This window comes from Mustelus asterias, unplaced genomic scaffold (genome assembly GCF_964213995.1).
Source record: "Mustelus asterias unplaced genomic scaffold, sMusAst1.hap1.1 HAP1_SCAFFOLD_255, whole genome shotgun sequence".
NCBI lineage: Eukaryota > Metazoa > Chordata > Chondrichthyes > Carcharhiniformes > Triakidae > Mustelus > Mustelus asterias.
The window spans coordinates 24,388-41,610 of NW_027590222.1; the positions used below are offsets into that span (position 1 = coordinate 24,388).

At 47.7% G+C, this 17,223-nt stretch overlaps 1 protein-coding gene across 1 annotated transcript in view; it reads right to left on the reverse strand.

Moving 5' to 3' along the window:
* The window catches only part of LOC144485962 (glycogen synthase kinase-3 beta-like), a gene marked incomplete at its 3' end in the record, with an annotated part of 104,545 nt that overhangs the window by 24,062 nt on the left and 63,260 nt on the right, over positions 1-17,223 (reverse strand). Inside the window, exon 5 of the mRNA XM_078204037.1 lies at positions 17,010-17,140. Coding sequence (XP_078060163.1) covers positions 17,010-17,140 — 131 coding nt within the window. The remainder of the gene's footprint in view (positions 1-17,009; positions 17,141-17,223) is intronic.

Sequence of the window (17,223 nt, forward strand, 5' to 3'; positions counted from 1 at the left end):
CTGTGTAGCCAGGGACACACTGTAACAAGGGGAACAGTAAACTGTGCAACTGGGGACACACTGTAACAAGAGGAACAGTAAACTGTGTAACCGCAGACACACTGTAACAAGGGGAACAGTAAACTGTGTAACCGCAGACACACTGTAACAAGGGGAACAGTAAACTGTGTAACCGCAGACAGACTGTAACAAGGGGAACAGCAAACTGTGTAACCAGGGACACACTGTAACAAGGAGAACAGTAAACTGTGTAGCCAGGGACACACTGTAACAAGGGGAACAGTAAACTGTGCAACTGGGGACACACTGTAACAAGAGGAACAGTAAACTGTGTAACCGCAGACACACTGTAACAAGGGGAACAGTAAACTGTGTAACCAGGGACACACTGTAACAAGGGGAACAGTAAACTGTGTAACCGCAGACACACTGTAACAAGGGGAACAGTAAACTGTGTAACCGCAGACACACTGTAACAAGGGGAACAGCAAACTGTGTAACCGCAGACACACTGTAACAAGGGGAACAGCAAACTGTGTAACCAGGGACACACTGTAACAAGGAGAACAGTAAACTGTGTAGCCAGGGACACACTGTAACAAGGGGAACAGTAAACTGTGTAACCGCAGACACACTGTAACAAGGGGAACAGCAAACTGTGTAACCGCAGACACACTGTAACAAGGGGAACAGCAAACTGTGTAACCAGGGACACACTGTAACAAGGAGAACAGTAAACTGTGTAGCCAGGGACACACTGTAACAAGGGGAACAGTAAACTGTGCAACTGGGGACACACTGTAACAAGAGGAACAGTACACTGTGTAACTGGGGACAAACTGTAATAAGGGAACAGCAAACTGTGTAACCGGGGACACACTGTAACAAGGGGAACAGCAATCTGTGGAACCAGGGACACACTGTAACAAGGAGAACAGTAAACTGTGTAGCCAGGGACACACTGTAACAAGGGGAACAGTAAACTGTGCAACTGGGGACACACTGTGACAAGAGGAACAGTACACTGTGTAACTGGGGACAAACTGTAATAAGGGGAACAGCAAACTGTGTAACCGGGGACACACTGTAACAAGGGGAACAGTAAACTGTGCAACTGGGGACACACTGTAACAAGGGGAACAGCAAACTGTGTAACCAGGGACACACTGTAACAAGGGGAACAGCAAACTGTGTAACCGGGGACACACTGTAACAAGGGGAACAGCAAACTGTGTAACCGGGGACACACTGTAACAAGGGGAACAGCAAACTGTGTAACAAGGGGAACAGCAAACTGTGTAACAAGGGGAACAGCAAACTGTGTAACAAGGGGAACAGCAAACTGTGTAACAAGGGGAACAGCAAACTGTGTAACAAGGGGAACAGCAAACTGTGTAACCAGGGACACACTGTAACAAGAGGAACAGTACACTGTGTAACTGGGGACAAACTGTAATAAGGGGAACAGCAAACTGTGTAACCGGGGACACACTGTAACAAGAGGAACAGTAAACTGTGCAACTGGGGACACACTGTAACAAGGGGAACAGCAAACTGTGTAACCAGGGACACACTGTAACAAGGGGAACAGTAAACTGTGTAACCGGGGACACACTGTAACAAGGGGAACAGTAAACTGTGTACCGGCGACAGACTGTAACAAGGGGAACAGCAAACTGTGTAACCAGGGACACACTGTAACAAGGGGAACAGTAAACTGTGTAACCGCAGACACACTGTAACAAGGGGAACAGCAAACTGTGTAACAAGGGACACACTGTAACAAGGGGAACAGTAAACTGTGTAACCGCAGACACACTGTAACAAGGGGAACAGTAAACTGTGTAACCGCAGACACACTGTAACAAGGGGAACAGTAAACTGTGTAACCGCAGACACACTGTAACAAGGGGAACAGTAAACTGTGTAACCAGGGACACACTGTAACAAGGGGAACAGTAAACTGTGTAACCGCAGACACACTGTAACAAGGGGAACAGTAAACTGTGTAACCAGGGACACACTGTAACAAGGGGAACAGTAAACTGTGTACCGGCGACACACTGTAACAAGGGGAACAGTAAACTGTGTAACCGCAGACACACTGTAACAAGGGGAACAGCAAACTGTGTAACCGCAGACACACTGTAACAAGGGGAACAGTAAACTGTGTAACCGCAGACACACTGTAACAAGGGGAACAGCAAACTGTGTAACCGCAGACACACTGTAACAAGGGGAACAGCAAACTGTGTAACCAGGGACACACTGTAACAAGGAGAACAGTAAACTGTGTAGCCAGGGACACACTGTAACAAGGGGAACAGTAAACTGTGTAACCAGGGACACACTGTAACAAGGAGAACAGTAAACTGTGTAGCCAGGGACACACTGTAACAAGGGGAACAGTAAACTGTGCAACTGGGGACACACTGTAACAAGAGGAACAGTAAACTGTGTAACCGCAGACACACTGTAACAAGGGGAACAGTAAACTGTGTAACCGCAGACACACTGTAACAAGGGGAACAGTAAACTGTGTAACCGCAGACACACTGTAACAAGGGGAACAGCAAACTGTGTAACCAGGGACACACTGTAACAAGGAGAACAGTAAACTGTGTAGCCAGGGACACACTGTAACAAGGGGAACAGTAAACTGTGCAACTGGGGACACACTGTAACAAGAGGAACAGTAAACTGTGTAACCGCAGACACACTGTAACAAGGGGAACAGTAAACTGTGTAACCAGGGACACACTGTAACAAGGGGAACAGTAAACTGTGTAACCGCAGACACACTGTAACAAGGGGAACAGTAAACTGTGTAACCGCAGACACACTGTAACAAGGGGAACAGCAAACTGTGTAACCGCAGACACACTGTAACAAGGGGAACAGCAAACTGTGTAACCAGGGACACACTGTAACAAGGAGAACAGTAAACTGTGTAGCCAGGGACACACTGTAACAAGGGGAACAGTAAACTGTGTAACCGCAGACACACTGTAACAAGGGGAACAGCAAACTGTGTAACCGCAGACACACTGTAACAAGGGGAACAGCAAACTGTGTAACCAGGGACACACTGTAACAAGGAGAACAGTAAACTGTGTAGCCAGGGACACACTGTAACAAGGGGAACAGTAAACTGTGCAACTGGGGACACACTGTAACAAGAGGAACAGTACACTGTGTAACTGGGGACAAACTGTAATAAGGGAACAGCAAACTGTGTAACCGGGGACACACTGTAACAAGGGGAACAGCAATCTGTGGAACCAGGGACACACTGTAACAAGGAGAACAGTAAACTGTGTAGCCAGGGACACACTGTAACAAGGGGAACAGTAAACTGTGCAACTGGGGACACACTGTGACAAGAGGAACAGTACACTGTGTAACTGGGGACAAACTGTAATAAGGGGAACAGCAAACTGTGTAACCGGGGACACACTGTAACAAGGGGAACAGTAAACTGTGCAACTGGGGACACACTGTAACAAGGGGAACAGCAAACTGTGTAACCGGGGACACACTGTAACAAGGGGAACAGCAAACTGTGTAACCGGGGACACACTGTAACAAGGGGAACAGCAAACTGTGTAACCGGGGACACACTGTAACAAGGGGAACAGCAAACTGTGTAACAAGGGGAACAGCAAACTGTGTAACAAGGGGAACAGCAAACTGTGTAACAAGGGGAACAGCAAACTGTGTAACAAGGGGAACAGCAAACTGTGTAACAAGGGGAACAGCAAACTGTGTAACCAGGGACACACTGTAACAAGAGGAACAGTACACTGTGTAACTGGGGACAAACTGTAATAAGGGGAACAGCAAACTGTGTAACCGGGGACACACTGTAACAAGAGGAACAGTAAACTGTGCAACTGGGGACACACTGTAACAAGGGGAATAGCAAACTGTGTAACCAGGGACACACTGTAACAAGGGGAACAGTAAACTGTGTAACCGGGGACACACTGTAACAAGGGGAACAGCAAACTGTGTAACAAGGGGAACAGCAAACTGTGTAACAAGGGGAACAGCAAACTGTGTAACAAGGGGAACAGCAAACTGTGTAACATGGGGAACAGCAAACTGTGTAACAAGGGACACACTGTAACAAGGGGAACAGTAAACTGTGTAACCAGGGACACACTGTAACAAGGGGAACAGCAAACTGTGTAACAAGGGGAACAGCAAACTGTGTAACAAGGGACACACTGTAACAAGGGGAACAGCAAACTGTGTAACAAGGGGAACAGCAAACTGTGTAACAAGGGACACACTGTAACAAGGGGAACAGTAAACTGTGTAACCAGGGACACACTGTAACAAGAGGAACAGCAAACTGTGTAACCGGGGACACACTGTAACAAGAGGAACAGCAAACTGTGTAACTGGGGACACACTGTAACAAGAGGAACAGCAAACTGTGTAACTGGGGACACACTGTAACAAGGGGAACAGCAAACTGTGTAACAAGGGACACACTGTAACAAGGGGAACAGCAAACTGTGTAACTGGGGACACACTGTAACAAGGGGAACAGCAAACTGTGTAACAAGGGACACACTGTAACAAGGGGAACAGTAAACTGTGTAACCAGGGACACACTGTAACAAGGGGAACAGCAAACTGTGTAACAAGGGGACACACTGTAACAAGAGGAACAGCAAACTGTGTAACAAGGGGACACACTGTAACAAGAGGAACAGCAAACTGTGTAACAAGGGGACACACTGTAACAAGAGGAACAGCAAACTGTGTAACCAGGGACACACTGTAACAAGGGGAACAGCAAACTGTGTAACTGGGGACGCACTGTAACAAGGGGAACAGCAAACTGTGTAACAAGGGACACACTGTAACAAGGGGAACAGTAAACTGTGTAACCGGGGACACACTGTAACAAGGGGAACAGCAAACTGTGTAACCAGGGACACACTGTAACAAGGGGAACAGTAAACTGTGTAACTGGGGACACACTGTAACAAGAGGAAAAGTAAACTGTGCAACTGGGGACACACTGTAACAAGGGGAACAGTAAACTGTGTAACCAGGGACACACTGTAACAAGAGGAACAGTAAACTGTGTAACTGGGGACACACTGTAACAAGAGGAAAAGTAAACTGTGTAACTGGGGACACACTGTAACAAGGGGAACAGTAAACTGTGTAACCAGGGACACACTGTAACAAGAGGAACAGTAAACTGTGTAACTGGGGACACACTGTAACAAGAGGAAAAGTAAACTGTGTAACTGGGGACACACTGTAACAAGGGGAACAGTAAACTGTGGAACCAGGGACACACTGTAACAAGAGGAAAAGTAAACTGTGTAACCAGGGACACACTGTAACAAGGGGAACAGCAAACTGTGTAACAAGGGACACACTGTAGCAAGGGGAACAGCAAACTGTGTAACAAGGGACACACTGTAACAAGAGGAACAGCAAACTGTGTAACCAGGGACACACTGTAACAAGAGGAACAGCAAACTGTGTAACCAGGGACACACTGTAACAAGGGGAACAGCAAACTGTGTAACAAGGGGACACACTGTAACAAGAGGAACAGCAAACTGTGTAACCAGGGACACACTGTAACAAGAGGAACAGCAAACTGTGTAACCAGGGACACACTGTAACAAGGGGAACAGTAAACTGTGTAACCAGGGACACACTGTAACAAGGGGAACAGTAAACTGTGTAACCAGGGACACACTGTAACAAGAGGAACAGTAAACTGTGTAACCAGGGACACACTGTAACAAGAGGAACAGTAGACTGTGTAACCAGGGACACACTGTAACAAGAGGAACAGTAGACTGTGTAACCAGGGACACACTGTAACAAGAGGAAAAGTAAACTGTGTAACCAGGGACACACTGTAACAAGAGGAAAAGTAAACTGTGTAACCAGGGACACACTGTAACAAGGGGAACAGCAAACTGTGTAACCAGGGACACACTGTAACAAGGGGAACAGCAAACTGTGTAACCAGGGACACACTGTAACAAGAGGAACAGTAAACTGTGTAACCAGGGACACACTGTAACAAGGGGAACAGCAAACTGTGTAACCAGGGACACACTGTAACAAGAGGAAAAGTAAACTGTGTAACCAGGGACACACTGTAACAAGGGGAACAGCAAACTGTGTAACCAGGGACACACTGTAACAAGGGGAACAGTAAACTGTGTAACCAGGGACACACTGTAACAAGGGGAACAGTAAACTGTGTAACCAGGGACACACTGTAACAAGGGGAACAGTAAACTGTGTAACCAGGGACACACTGTAACAAGGGGAACAGCAAACTGTGTAACCAGGGACACACTGTAACAAGGGGAACAGTAAACTGTGTAACTGGGGACACACTGTAACAAGAGGAACAGTAAACTGTGTAACCAGGGACACACTGTAACAAGGGGAACAGCAAACTGTGTAACCAGGGACACACTGTAACAAGGGGAACAGTAAACTGTGTAACTGGGGACACACTGTAACAAGGAGAACAGTAAACTGTGTAACCAGGGACACACTGTAACAAGGGGAACAGCAAACTGTGTAACCAGGGACACACTGTAACAAGGGGAACAGCAAACTGTGTAACCAGGGACACACTGTAACAAGGGGAACAGTAAACTGTGTAACTGGGGACACACTGTAACAAGAGGAACAGTAAACTGTGTAACCAGGGACACACTGTAACAAGGGGAACAGTAAACTGTGTAACTGGGGACACACTGTAACAAGAGGAACAGTAAACTGTGTAACCGGGGACACACTGTAACAAGGGGAACAGTAAACTGTGTAACCGGGGACACACTGTAACAAGAGGAACAGTAAACTGTGTAACCGGGGACACACTGTAACAAGGGGAACAGTAAACTGTGTAACTGGGGACACACTGTAACAAGAGGAACAGTAAACTGTGTAACCGGGGACACACTGTAACAAGGGGAACAGTAAACTGTGTAACTGGGGACACACTGTAACAAGGGGAACAGCAAACTGTGTAACTGGGGACACACTGTAACAAGGGGAACAGTAAACTGTGTAACTGGGGACACACTGTAACAAGGGGAACAGCAAACTGTGTAACTGGGGACACACTGTAACAAGGGGAACAGTAAACTGTGTAACTGGGGACACACTGTAACAAGGGGAACAGCAAACTGTGTAACCAGGGACACGCTGACAAAAGGGGAACAGCAAACTGTATAACCAGGAACACACTAACAAGGGGTGGGGGGGGGGGGGGGGGGGGGGGGAGACACACAGTAAACTGCGTAACTGGGGACAGACTGTTACAAGGGGGGCAGTAAACTGTGCAACTGGGGGCAGATTGCAACAAGGAGAACAGTAAACTGTGTAACCGGGGACACACTGTAACAAGGAGAAGAGGAAAATGTTTAACCAGGGATACACTGTAACAAGGGGAGCAGTAAACGGTGTAACCAGGGACACACTGTAACAAGGGAACAGTAAACTGTGTAACGGGGACACACTGTAACAAGGGAAGTAAACTGTGTAACGGGGGACACATTGCAACAAAGGGAGTAGTAAACTATGTAACCGGGGAAATGCTCTAACAAGAGGAGCAGTAAACTGTACCCGGGGAACACTGTAATCGGAGAACCACAGACTGTGTAAAAGGAGAAACACTGTAAAAAGGAGAGCAGTAAACTGTGTAACGGGGGACACACTGTAACAAGGGGAACAGTAAACTGTGTACCGGGGGACACACTGTAACAAGGGGAACAGTAAACTGTGTAACGGGGGACACACTGTAACAAGGGGAACAGTAAACTGTGTAACCGGGGACACACTGTAACAAGAGGAACAGTAAACTGTGTAACCGGGGACACACTGTAACAAGAGGAACAGTAAACTGTGTAACCGGGGACACACTGTAACAAGAGGAACAGCAAACTGGGTAACCGGGGACACACTGTAACAAGAGATAACAGTAAACTGTGCAACCGGGGACACACTGTAACAAGAGGAAACAGTAAACTGTGTAACCAGGGACACACTGTAACAAGAGGAAACAGTAAACTGTGCAACCAGGGACACACTGTAACAAGAGGAACAGCAAACTGTGTAACCAGGGACACACTGTAACAAGGGGAACAGTAAACTGTGTAACCAGGGACACACTGTAACAAGAGGAACAGTAAACTGTGTAACCAGGGACACACTAACAAGGGGAACAGCAAACTGTGTAACTGGGGACACACTGTAACAAGAGGAACAGCAAACTGTGTAACTGGGGACACACTGTAACAAGGGGAACAGTAAACTGTGTAACCAGGGACACACTGTAACAAGAGGAACAGCAAACTGTGTAACTGGGGACACACTGTAACAAGGGGAACAGTAAACTGTGTAACCAGGGACACACTGTAACAAGAGGAACAGCAAACTGTGTAACTGGGGACACACTGTAACAAGGGGAACAGTAAACTGTGTAACCAGGGACACACTGTAACAAGGGGAACAGTAAACTGTGTAACCAGGGACACACTGTAACAAGGGGAACAGTAAACTGTGTAACCAGGGACACACTGTAACAAGAGGAACAGTAAACTGTGCAACCGGGGATACACTGTAACAAGAGGAAACAGTAAACTGTGTAACCGGGGACACACTGTAACAAGAGGAACAGTAAACTGTGTAACCAGGGACACACTGTAACAAGAGGAACAGCAAACTGTGTAACTGGGGACACACTGTAACAAGAGGAACAGCAAACTGTGTAACTGGGGACACACTGTAACAAGAGGAAACAGTAAACTGTGTAACCAGGGACACACTGTAACAAGAGGAACAGCAAACTGTGTAACTGGGGACACACTGTAACAAGGGGAACAGTAAACTGTGTAACCGGGGGCACACTGTAACAAGAGGAACAGTAAACTGTGTAACCAGGGACACACTGTAACAAGGGGAACAGTAGACTGTGTAACCGGGGACACACTGTAACAAGGGGAACAGTAAACTGTGTAACCAGGGACACACTGTAACAAGGGGAACAGTAAACTGCGTACCGGCGACACACTGTAACAAGAGGAACAGTAAACTGTGTAACCAGGGACACACTGTAACAAGGGGAACAGTAAACTGTGTACCGGCGACACACTGTAAAAGGGGAACAGTAAACTGTGTAACCGGGGACACACTGTAACAAGGGGAACAGTAAACTGTGTAACCAGGGGCACACTGTAACAAGAGGAACAGTAAACTGTGTAACCAGGGACACACTGTAACAAGGGGAACAGCAAACTGTGTAACTGGGGACATACTGTACCAAGAGGAAAAGTAAACAGTGTAACGGAGGACACACTGTAACAAGAGGTACAGCAAACTGTGTAACCAGGGGCACACTGTAACAAGGGGAACAGTAAACAGTGTAACGGAGGACACACTGTAACAAGAGGAACAGCAAACTGTGTAACCAGGGACACACTGTAACAAGGGGAACAGTAAACAGTGTAACGGAGGACACACTGTAACAAGAGGAACAGCAAACTGTGTAATGAGGGACACACTGTAACAAGAGGAACAGCAAACTGTGTAACCAGGGACACACTGTAACAAGGGGAACAGTAAACTGTGTACCGGCGACACACTGTAAAAAGAGGAACAGCAAACTGTGTAACCAGGGACACACTGTAACAAGAGGAACAGCAAACTGTGTAACGGGGGACACACTGTAACAAGGGGAACAGTAAACTGTGTAACTGGGGACACATTGTAACAAGAGGAACAGCAAACTGTGTAACGGGGGACACACTGTAACAAGGGGAACAGTAAACTGTGTAACCAGGGGCACACTGTAACAAGAGGAACAGCAAACTGTGTAACCAGGGACACACTGTAACAAGGGGAACAGCAAACTGTGTAACTGGGGACATACTGTACCAAGAGGAAAAGTAAACAGTGTAACGGAGGACACACTGTAACAAGAGGTACAGCAAACTGTGTAACCAGGGGCACACTGTAACAAGGGGAACAGTAAACAGTGTAACGGAGGACACACTGTAACAAGAGGAACAGCAAACTGTGTAACCAGGGACACACTGTAACAAGGGGAACAGTAAACAGTGTAACGGAGGACACACTGTAACAAGAGGAACAGCAAACTGTGTAATGAGGGACACACTGTAACAAGAGGAACAGCAAACTGTGTAACCAGGGACACACTGTAACAAGGGGAACAGTAAACTGTGTACCGGCGACACACTGTAAAAAGAGGAACAGCAAACTGTGTAACCAGGGACACACTGTAACAAGAGGAACAGCAAACTGTGTAACGGGGGACACACTGTAACAAGGGGAACAGTAAAATGTGTAACTGGGGACACACTGTAACAAGGGGAACAGTAAACTGTGTAACCAGGGACACACTGTAACAAGAGGAACAGCAAACTGTGTAACCGGGGACACACTGTAACAAGAGGAACAGCAAACTGTGTAACCAGGGACACACTGTAACAAGAGGAACAGCAAACTGTGTAACCAGGGACACACTGTGACAAGGAGAACAGTAAACTGTGTACCGGCGACACACTGTAACAAGGGGAACAGTAAACTGTGTACCGGCGACACACTGTAACAAGGGGAGCAGTAAACTCTGTATCTGGGACACACTGTAACAAGGGGAGCAGTAAACTGTGTACCGGCGACACACTAACAAGGGGAGCAGTAAACTCTGTATCTGGGACACACTGTAACAAGGGGAGCAGTAAACTGTGTACCGGCGACACACTGTAACAAGGGGAACAGTAAACTGTGTACCGGCGACACACTGTAACAAGGGGAGCAGTAAACTCTGTATCTGGGACACACTGTAACAAGGGGAGCAGTAAACTGTGTACCGGCGACACACTGTAACAAAGGGAGCAGTAAACTCTGTATCTGGGACACACTGTAACAAGGGGAGCAGTAAACTCTGTATCTGGGACACACTGTAACAAGGGGAGCAGTAAACTCTGTATCTGGGACACACTGTAACAAGGAGAACAGTAAACTCTGTATCTGGGACACACTGTAACAAAGGGAGCAGTAAACTCTGTATCTGGGACACACTGTAACAAGGGGAGCAGTAAACTGTGTACCGGCGACACACTGTAACAAGGGGAACAGTAAACTGTGTACCGGCGACACACTGTAACAAGGGGAGCAGTAAACTCTGTATCTGGGACACACTGTAACAAGGGGAGCAGTAAACTGTGTACCGGCGACACACTGTAACAAGGGGAACGGTAAACTGTGTACCGGCGACACACTGTAACAAGGGGAGCAGTAAACTGTGTACCGGTGACACACTGTAAAAAGGGGAGCAGTAAACTGTGTACCGGCGACACACTGTAACAAGGGGAACAGTAAACTGTGTACCGGCGACACACTGTAACAAGGGGAGCAGTAAACTCTGTATCTGGGACACTGTAACAAGGGGAACAGTAAACTGTGTACCGGCGACACACTGTAACAAGGAGAACAGTAAACTGTGTACCGGCGACACACTGTAACAAGGGGAACAGTAAACTGTGTACCGGCGACACACTGTAACAAGGGGAACAGTAAACTGTGTACCGGCGACACACTGTAACAAGGGGAGCAGTAAACTCTGTATCTGGGACACTGTAACAAGGGGAACAGTAAACTGTGTACCGGCGACACACTGTAACAAGGGGAACAGTAAACTGTGTACCGGCGACACACTGTCACAAGGGGAACAGTAAACTGTGTACCGGCGACACACTGTAACAAGGGGAACAGTAAACTGTGTACCGGCGACACACTGTAACAAGGGGAACAGTAAACTGTGTACCGGCGACACACTGTAACAAGGGGAACAGTAAACTGTGTACCAGCGACACACTGTAACAAGGGGAACAGTAAACTGTGTACCGGCGACACACTGTAACAAGGGGAACAGTAAACTGTGTACCGGCGACACACTGTAACAAGAGGAACAGTAAACTGTGTACCGGCGACACACTGTAACAAGGAGAACAGTAAACTGTGTACCGGCGACACACTGTAACAAGGAGAACAGTAAACTGTGTACCGGCGACACACTGTAACAAGGGGAACAGTAAACTGTGTACCGGCGACACACTGTAACAAGGGGAGCAGTAAACTGTGTACCGGTGACACACTGTAAAAAGGGGAGCAGTAAACTGTGTACCGGCGACACACTGTAACAAGGGGAACAGTAAACTGTGTACCGGCGACACACTGTAACAAGGGGAGCAGTAAACTCTGTATCTGGGACACTGTAACAAGGGGAACAGTAAACTGTGTACCGGCGACACACTGTAACAAGGAGAACAGTAAACTGTGTACCGGCGACACACTGTAACAAGGGGAACAGTAAACTGTGTACCGGCGACACACTGTAACAAGGGGAACAGTAAACTGTGTACCGGCGACACACTGTAACAAGGGGAGCAGTAAACTCTGTATCTGGGACACTGTAACAAGGGGAACAGTAAAACTGTGTACCGGCGACACACTGTAACAAGGGGAACAGTAAACTGTGTACCGGCGACACACTGTCACAAGGGGAACAGTAAACTGTGTACCGGCGACACACTGTAACAAGGGGAACAGTAAACTGTGTACCGGCGACACACTGTAACAAGGGGAACAGTAAACTGTGTACCGGCGACACACTGTAACAAGGGGAACAGTAAACTGTGTACCGGCGACACACTGTAACAAGGGGAACAGTAAACTGTGTACCGGCGACACACTGTAACAAGGGGAACAGTAAACTGTGTACCGGCGACACACTGTAACAAGAGGAACAGTAAACTGTGTACCGGCGACACACTGTAACAAGGGGAACAGTAAACTGTGTACCGGCGACACACTGTAACAAGAGGAACAGTAAACTGTGTACCGGCGACACACTGTAACAAGGAGAACAGTAAACTGTGTACCGGCGACACACTGTAACAAGGAGAACAGTAAACTGTGTACCGGCGACACACTGTAACAAGGGGAACAGTAAACTGTGTACCGGCGACACACTGTAACAAGGGGAGCAGTAAACTGTGTACCGGTGACACACTGTAAAAAGGGGAGCAGTAAACTGTGTACCGGCGACACACTGTAACAAGGGGAACAGTAAACTGTGTACCGGCGACACACTGTAACAAGGGGAGCAGTAAACTCTGTATCTGGGACACTGTAACAAGGGGAACAGTAAACTGTGTACCGGCGACACACTGTAACAAGGAGAACAGTAAACTGTGTACCGGCGACACACTGTAACAAGGGGAACAGTAAACTGTGTACCGGCGACACACTGTAACAAGGGGAACAGTAAACTGTGTACCGGCGACACACTGTAACAAGGGGAGCAGTAAACTCTGTATCTGGGACACTGTAACAAGGGGAACAGTAAACTGTGTACCGGCGACACACTGTAACAAGGGGAACAGTAAACTGTGTACCGGCGACACACTGTCACAAGGGGAACAGTAAACTGTGTACCGGCGACACACTGTAACAAGGGGAACAGTAAACTGTGTACCGGCGACACACTGTAACAAGGGGAACAGTAAACTGTGTACCGGTGACACACTGTAACAAGAGGAACAGTAAACTGTGTACCGGCGACACACTGTAACAAGGGGAACAGTAAACTGTGTACCGGCGACACACTGTAACAAGGGGAACAGTAAACTGTGTACCGGCGACACACTGTAACAAGAGGAACAGTAAACTGTGTACCGGCGACACACTGTAACAAGGGGAACAGTAAACTGTGTACCGGCGACACACTGTAACAAGAGGAACAGTAAACTGTGTACCGGCGACACACTGTAACAAGGAGAACAGTAAACTGTGTACCGGCGACACACTGTAACAAGGAGAACAGTAAACTGTGTACCGGCGACACACTGTAACAAGGGGAACAGTAAACTGTGTACCGGCGACACACTGTAACAAGGAGAACAGTAAACTGTGTACCGGCGACACACTGCAACAAGGGGAACAGTAAACTGTGTACCGGCGACACACTGTAACAAGGGGAACAGTAAACTGTGTACCGGTGACACACTGTAACAAGAGGAACAGTAAACTGTGTACCGGCGACACACTGTAACAAGGGGAACAGTAAACTGTGTACCGGCGACACACTGTAACAAGGGGAACAGTAAACTGTGTACCGGCGACACACTGTAACAAGAGGAACAGTAAACTGTGTACCGGCGACACACTGTAACAAGGGGAACAGTAAACTGTGTACCGGCGACACACTGTAACAAGAGGAACAGTAAACTGTGTACCGGCGACACACTGTAACAAGGAGAACAGTAAACTGTGTACCGGCGACACACTGTAACAAGGAGAACAGTAAACTGTGTACCGGCGACACACTGTAACAAGGGGAACAGTAAACTGTGTACCGGCGACACACTGTAACAAGGGGAACAGTAAACTCTGTATCTGGGACACACTGTAACAAGGAGAACAGTAAACTGTGTACCGGCGACACACTGTAACAAGGGGAGCAGTAAACTGTGTACCGGCGACACACTGTAACAAGGAGAACAGTAAACTGTGTACCGGCGACACACTGTAACAAGGGGAACAGTAAACTGTGTACCGGTGACACACTGTAACAAGGAGAACAGTAAACTGTGTACCGGTGACACACTGTAACAAGGGGAACAGTAAACTCTGTATCTGGGACACACTGTAACAAGGGGAACAGTAAACTGTGTACCGGCGACACACTGTAACAAGGGGAGCAGTAAACTCTGTATCTGGGACACACTGTAACAAGGAGAACAGTAAACTCTGTATCTGGGACACACTGTAACAAGGAGAACAGTAAACTGTGTACCGGCGACACACTGTAACAAGGGGAGCAGTAAACTCTGTATCTGGGACACACTGTAACAAGGGGAACAGTAAACTGTGTACGGGCGACACACTGCAACAAGGGGAGCAGTAAACTCTGTATCTGGGACACACTGTAATAAGGGGAACAGTAAACTCTGTATCTGGGACACACTGTAACAAGGGGAACAGTAAACTCTGTATCTGGGACACACTGTAACAAGGGGAACAGTAAACTCTGTATCTGGGACACACTGTAACAAGGGGAACAGTAAACTCTGTATCTGGGACACACTGTAACAAGGGGAACAGTAAACTCTGTATCTGGGACCCACTGTAACAAGGGGAACAGGAAACTCTGTATCTGGGACACACTGTAACAAGGGGAACAGTAAACTCTGTATCTGGGACACACTGTAACAAGGGGAACAGTAAACTGTGTACCAGCGATACACTGTAACAAGGAGAACAGTAAACTCTGTATCTGGGACACACTGTAACAAGGGGAACAGTAAACTCTGTATCTGGGACACACTGTAACAAGGGGAACAGTAAACTCTGTATCTGGGACACACTGTAACAAGGGGAGCAGTAAACTCTGTATCTGGGACACACTGTAACAAGGGGAGCAGTAAACTCTGTATCTGGGACACACTGTAACAAGGGGAACAGGAAACTCTGTATCTGGGACACACTGTAACAAGGAGAACAGTAAACTCTGTATCTGGGACACACTGTAACAAGGGGAACAGTAAACTGTGTACCAGCGATACACTGTAACAAGGAGAACAGTAAACTCTGTATCTGGGACACACTGTAACAAGGGGAACAGTAAACTCTGTATCTGGGACACACTGTAACAAGGGGAACAGTAAACTCTGTATCTGGGACACACTGTAACAAGGGGAGCAGTAAACTCTGTATCTGGGACACACTGTAACAAGGGGAGCAGTAAACTCTGTATCTGGGACACACTGTAACAAGGGGAGCAGTAAACTCTGTATCTGGGACACACTGTAACAAGGGGAACAGTAAACTCTGCATCTGGGACCCACTGTAACAAGGGGAACAGGAAACTCTGTATCTGGGACACACTGTAACAAGGGAAACAGTAAACTCTGTATCTGGGACACACTGTAACAAGGGGAACAGTAAACTGTGTACCGGCGACACACTGGAACAGTAAACTGTGTAAACGGGGACAGACTGTCACAAGGGGAACAGTAAACTGTTTAACGAGGGTCACACTGTAACAAGGGAGGGCAGTAAATTGCGTAACCGGAGATACGCTGTAACAAGGGGAACAGTAAACTGTAACCAGGAACAGATTGTAACAACGGGAACTGTAAACTGTGTATGCGGGGACACAATGTGACGCATGGTAGGTTGTTGCATAAGGTTAAATCTCATGGGATCCAGGGTGAGGTATCTAAATGGATACAAAGGATTTTTTCAAACTGTATCTCCCCTTGAGATAGACTCAGTATCCCCTCTCCCCATGAGGCACAGATTCAGTATCCCAACTCCCCATGAGATAGACTCAATATCCCCCCCCCGCCCCCCCCCACCAAAATGAGGTATAGATGCAGTATCCCCCCTCCCCATGAGGCACAGTCTCAGTATCCCCCTTCCCCATGAGGCACAGACTCAGTATCCCCCCTCCCCATGAGGTACAGACTCAGTATCCCCCCTCCCCATGAGGTACAGACTCAGTATCCCTCTTCCCCATGAGGTACAGACTCAGTATCCCTCCTCCCCATGAGGTACAGACTCAGTATTCCCCCTTCCCATGAGGTACAGACTCAGTATCCCCTCTCCCCATGAGGTACAGACTCAGTATCCCCCCCTCTCCATGAGATACAGACTCAGTATTCCCCCTCCCCATGACGTACAGACTCAGTATCCCCCCAGCAACATTCCCCACTGCCCCTCCCTCCTCACCATCAACCACAGCAAGTTCACAACACCCCCAACGAGAGCCTTCTGCCTCTTCCTGACCACCAACTCACCCCCCCCACCCACCCACAATTGTCAACTCCTGCTGCTCCAGCACGGCAGACAGCTCAGTAGTCAGGGTCGGGTAGAGCGCTTGGTGCCAGTGTGATTGTACCCGCTCTGGGCTCACCTACCTGCCAAAGTCACAGAGCTTGAGGACTGCGGTCTCAGGATCCACTAACAAATTCTGAGGTTTAATGTCTCGATGACACACGCCCTGGGAATGGATGTACGCTAAACTGCGGAATAACTGGTATATGTACACCTGAAGGGGCAAAGGCAGAGGTGAGATGTTATCCACGTTCCATTTCTGCAACTTGTCTGCAACATCAAACTCAAAATCTTACC